This window comes from Gavialis gangeticus, unplaced genomic scaffold (assembly GCF_001723915.1).
Source record: "Gavialis gangeticus isolate Ggan-Ray unplaced genomic scaffold, GavGan_comp1, whole genome shotgun sequence".
NCBI lineage: Eukaryota > Metazoa > Chordata > Crocodylia > Gavialidae > Gavialis > Gavialis gangeticus.
In genome coordinates this window covers 14,359,257-14,364,581 of record NW_017729002.1, presented here as the reverse complement: position 1 = coordinate 14,364,581, position 5,325 = coordinate 14,359,257, and the positions used below count along the sequence as shown (strand labels likewise).

The 5,325-nt window shown below is 46.5% G+C and overlaps 1 protein-coding gene across 5 annotated transcripts in view; it reads left to right on the top strand.

Moving 5' to 3' along the window:
• NPRL3 (NPR3 like, GATOR1 complex subunit) overlaps positions 1-1,765 on the top strand; it is a 90,181-nt gene extending 88,416 nt beyond the window's left edge. For 3 of the 5 annotated variants that reach the window (XM_019507497.1, XM_019507499.1, XM_019507502.1), the window contains one exon: positions 1,705-1,765. In XM_019507497.1, coding sequence (XP_019363042.1) covers positions 1,705-1,764 — 60 coding nt within the window. In that variant the 3' untranslated portion in view covers position 1,765. Of the gene's footprint in view, positions 1-328; positions 371-1,704 lie in introns of those variants that run through there. The other 2 variants (XM_019507498.1, XM_019507500.1) reach the window with 2 other exon arrangements.
• The last annotated feature ends 3,560 nt before the right edge of the window (positions 1,766-5,325 follow it).

The window sequence follows — 5,325 nt, the reverse complement described above, 5'->3', positions numbered from 1 at the left end:
GCTGATGAAGAAATTGAACAGCGCAGGCCCCAGGACTGAGCCCTGGGGGACTCCACTACCCACCTCGCCCCAGGTCGAATATGACCCATCCACCACCACCCTCTGAGTGCGACCCCTCAGCCAATCTGCAATCCATCTGACTGTGTAGGCATCGATGCCACAGTCACCTAGTAGGCATCCTGAAAAACAAGATTGGCATGAGGAAGAAACTAGTTTTTGTTCTACAGAATCCTGGCTTTAATTAAATAAAAGTCTAGCTATTTTGGGAACAAGGATAACCTTGAAATTGTGACTGGAGTGGTATTATGAACTGCCCCTTTTGTTTGAGTAGGTGCTGACTCAGGACCTCAGATGATGCTCTAAAAGTCACTCTGTTAAACTATTTCATCATTTATTCAGCACATGACAAAGTGGGGGTAGTCAACCTGTGGCACAGGCAGTCTCTGTGTGGCATGTAGCAGACTGGGGAGGGAGCAGGGAACAAAAAGCAGAACAACAGATCAGTTGGGAAGGGGACTGGAGTGGCACTTAGAGAGGTGAAGGTTTATTTTGTGGCACACTTGCCAAAAAAGGTTGGCCCTCACTATTACAGAGGATGAAGACTGGTGGTGTATTATGTGCAAAGGATTAGTAGGTATGTGAAAGACATACATTAAGGTTAGGATATTTTTAACACATAGTGACTACTGAGAAATAAGATAGGTTTCACTTTCATGAGACAATTCTCATTTTTTCAGGTTGGGAAATACTGGATCAGGGAGAACATTTTATGTCTTGCTTTGGGTGTTAGAATTTTCTTGTTTTCTGTGTGAAAACCCCTTGTCCTGAAGTTACTTCTACTTGTTGTAGTGTTGTACGGAAATAAATTAATTTCCAAAAAGAAGAGAACACTTACCATTGTTCATTTAACCCCTCAAAAATAACCAAATGCCAAAGCTGAGTTTGCACATTCAGTTCTACTTTGATTGTTCTGGATGCATAGGAGGAAACAGTCTTGGATTGCAAATGAATACAACGATGCAGTATAATTCTAATATTATAAAAGCCTTAGTTTGTCTGTCTGTAACGCTTCATTCGCACGCTGGTTGGTTGCCTCAGCAGCTAATCAAAGTGCTCTGGACAGACAGTGACACATGATGGAGCACTATCATGACAGTGGGGACTGCGGGGCCTGAGCTCCACCATGATGGAGGGATGGAGTGGAGGGGTGAGGCCAGCAGTGCCAAAGTGGCGGTGGGGAGGCAGGGAGCAGCTTTGCCCTAGCCCCAGCCCAATGTGGGGGGCAGGGACACAGGCCTCTGTCTCTGCCTACCTCCCTGGTCATTCTTACTGGGCAGTGTGCTAGTTCTAATATGATAAAAGCCTTAGTCTGTCTGTCCATAATGCTTTCTTCGCACTCTGATGATCTGCAAGGCCCCTTCCAGCCCCTATGAATCTATGAGGAGGGGGAGGGAAAGAGTAGGTACGGCACGGTCCGGCCCAAAGCGAGGTGGGGTGGAGGGACTGGCCCCAGCTTGAAGCAGTGAAGGGGAGAGGTGAAATGGCCCTGGCCCCAGGGGGAAGTGGGGACTGGCCCAGCCCAGCCTGAAGTGGCAGGGTGGAGCAGCCCGGTCCTGGCACCATGCTCAGCTATATGAAATGGAGTGCAATCAGTTTACACAAGAAACTTGCTCAGGTATGCTCAGATATCTTCTTTCTGTCCAGAGGCAAACAAGTGAATTTGCTTTGTATTGGAGGTCAACAATATGGCTTGCAAGACCTTAAAGGGAAATAATAGGTAAGTGCTTTTGCCGCATCTGAGAGTCCAAAGCTGTCTGTCATCTGATGCTGAAAGGTGGTACATTACAGAATAATGGATGTGACTTGAAAAATCAAACTCGGAAATCTATGGTATGCCTCAAATAAGGAAATGATGTTTTTGGACATAATGGTGAACAATCAAACAGCCTAATACAATCTGGCATACAGATATTTATTGTGGTCATTACAAATATACCACTTTCTTTCCTTCCCTATTATTGTACCGAGGCTTTCCTAATAGATGTTCTGTTTTAAATATAATTGTGGAAAGTATGTACATATGAAATCCTGACCCTTTGGTCTCTCATACTCACTCTGGTTTTCCCTGACCCTGACTCAAAGGAACTAGTATTTGGTTTCCCATTCTTTCCCTCATATGTAGATAGCCAGGGGGAAAACTGAGGGACACAAATGTATTGTAATATAAACATAGTTTGCATAGAAATATTACAGCAAAAGTCTGTCATATCATGTCAGATGTTGGCTTAGACTAATCCAGTTTAGAATGAGGAGAGGTGTATTCTTGTAGGTATGATGTTAAGAAAACAAAAGAGTATGCATGCTAACACTAAGGTTGGACTGCATATTCCCTGCCCTTGTTGTCTTAACATTTTTCTTCACATTTGCCATGAGAAAAACAGCAGCCCTAGGGGCTCTAATCAAAGGAACATAACTTCTGAAACACAGTGTTTTAAAGGACTTTACAAATGCCCCTGTGTTTCCAAGAAAGAAGAGAATATTGAATGGTTTGATTTGGCTGTTGTAGAACACAAGGGCTGAGATCTGGCCTCTGATTGTCTGAGTTTTTCTCCAAAGGAAAGTGAAAACAGCTGTTCTGTGCTATTTGTTAATAAATACAAAGCAGTATATTGTTCCAACCTCTTTCTTGCAGTGTCTCATATGTGCTGGACAGCTGGATCTGCAGCCTCTCATGCAGCAGTAGGGAGGCTGATGATGAAACCAATGCCAGAATTACCAAGGCAAATGCGGACTGTGTGCAAATGTGTGGGAGCACAGAGGCATCAGTCAACAAACAAAACTGAAAGTCTACAAGTCCATTGTGTTGCTAGTCTTGATATATACATGCAAAACCTGGATGGCGTACAGATGCCATGTTTAGGGTGATCACCTGTGCCAAAGAGATTTCATAGATTTCATAGAGGGCAGAACAGTCCTGGAATGGGAACCTCAAGTCCTGGTCCCGGGCTGTATGACTCAGGGACAGCATTTGTCCCCGATTCACAGTGTTGTGCAGGGATCCATGGGAAATGGCGCATCTCCCCTTGCAGGCTGGCAGCATTCCAGCCTACAAGGGGCTGCTGGGAATGAAACTCAGAAGGTACCATGTGTATGTGTGTGCCTGCACACATGCAATTAGTTGGGAAAGCATGGAGAGCATCTTCCTGCAGATACATCTGTGTGGGGGGGAAGGGGCATAGGGGGAGATGGGAGAGGGGACAGATTGAGGCTCCCATGGTGAGGGAGAGAGTGGGGCAGGGGGAGCTGCTCAGCCAGGGCAGTGCATGGGCTCAGGGCATGGAGCAGGACAGGGCCATGGGTGGCTTGTCCAGGGGGCGAAGGGCATGTGCCCTCCCCAGATTTGTGCACAGGGCAGGGGCAGATGCAGGTGTGGGCTGCAGGCTTGGGGCTTCCCACTCTGCTGCCTTTCCCCTAGGAGCCCCATGGGAGTTGTGCCCCCTGCCTGCCCAGCAGCAGAAAGGGTGGTGGCAGCACAGTGTTGTTCCCCCCACTGCTGCTGGGTGGGCAGGGGGCATGTGACCAGTTCAGGGCTCGCCAGGGAAAAGCAGCAGGGCAGGGAGCCCCAAGCTTGCAGCGGGCAGCCCACATCCAGTCTCACTCCACTCGGCTCTGTTCCAGCCATGTTGCCAGCGGGGGGAGGGAGGGGTGCTGGAGTCAGGCATGTGTCCCACCTTTCTGTTTTGAAAGGTCACCCTAGCCATGCTATGAAGCTGAACCAGTTTCACATGGGCTATCTGAGGAAACTGATGATAAGATGGCAAGACACTGAGGTTCTCTCACAGGCAGGCATTCCAAGCATCCACACTCTGCTGATGAAATCACACATGAGATGGGTAGGCCATTTCACCTGGATGTCAGATGAGCAACTGCCAAAGATCTTCTGCAGTGAGCTAAAAGAGGGTTCAAGGACTCCCTCAAGTCATCCTTGAAATGTTTCTCCATTGACCCAAAGCCTTGAGAAGATCTTACTCATGATCTCACTCATGATGGTTAGTGAAGCCTCATCCATACTGGAGCTACAATCTATGACTGGAGAAGAGCTGCTGAGGCAGAGCAGAAGTGCAAACAGCATAAATCTGGCAACAGCAACAAGTCTGTTAATCAAGTAACCTAAAGTGGCATCTCTTGCTCAATGTGCCACAGACAGTTCAAAGCACAAATTGGTCTTATCAGCCACTCACATGCTAACAGAAACCAAGCCAACCGTTGGTGTCATGGTCATCTTCAAATTCAAAGGATGAACAACAACACTTAGGTTGAACAGCTTTTTACATTGATGTTGAATAACGTCATATCATTGTTGCATGTCATGATGCTGCCCTAAAGGGCTACCCTGCTTTTTAGAGCTGTATTGAATTTCACTGTACAAAATATTCTTGGGGATATGGTCTCCTTCCATTCTCCTGGCATAGCCAAGCCATTGCAAACTTCTTTTCTTGACAGTGGTTTCTGAGTATATCAGTCCTGTGTGCTCTAGCACCTCTGTGTTTGGCATTTTGTCTTCCTACTTCATTTTCAGGATTCTTGCACAGACATCTCATGTGGAAGCTGTTCAGTCTCCTGTTGTGCCCAGCATATATATAGTCCATGTTTCTGAACCATAAAGCAGGGATGACAGCATGCAAGTCGTATAGATTTGCAACTTCACCTTGATAGTCTGTAGCTATTCCATACATGTTTCTGTAATAGCCTAAAATTCTTAGCTACTTCTCCAATTCTGTTTGTTTACTCTGAAGGTTAAGATTCCTGCTGATCATGGAACGCAAGTAGAAAAAGCTGTTGATGACGCCAAGAGATTTACTGTCCAGAGTGATAGCCAACCCTTGGTATATAATTACGGTCTTCTTGAGACTAATTGTAAGCCTGAAGCCGTTGCATGACTCAGAAAATCTTCCCAAGAGATTTTACAGGGAAGATTCACTGTGGGCAAGCAATTTTTCATTTTAACTGGATTCAAGTTGCCCCACTTCTACTGCACCTTTTCTCTATCTCCCCCACCCCATCACTAACTCCCTTCCAGTTTATTTTAGTAAAGTATGTTTGCAACACTTAAGATTGCTTCCATCTTTAAGTTTCAGCATGCCCTGTTCTCTTCTCTGTCCCCATTCTCCACGCTTTCTGGCTGTATTCTAGGCCACATGCATGTGTGCAGGCACACATATGGACATGGCACCTCCTGTGTCCTGCTCCCGGCAGCCCCTTGTAGGGTGGAATGCTGCCAGCTTGCAAGGGGAAACCTGCCATTTCCCATGGATCTCTGCACAG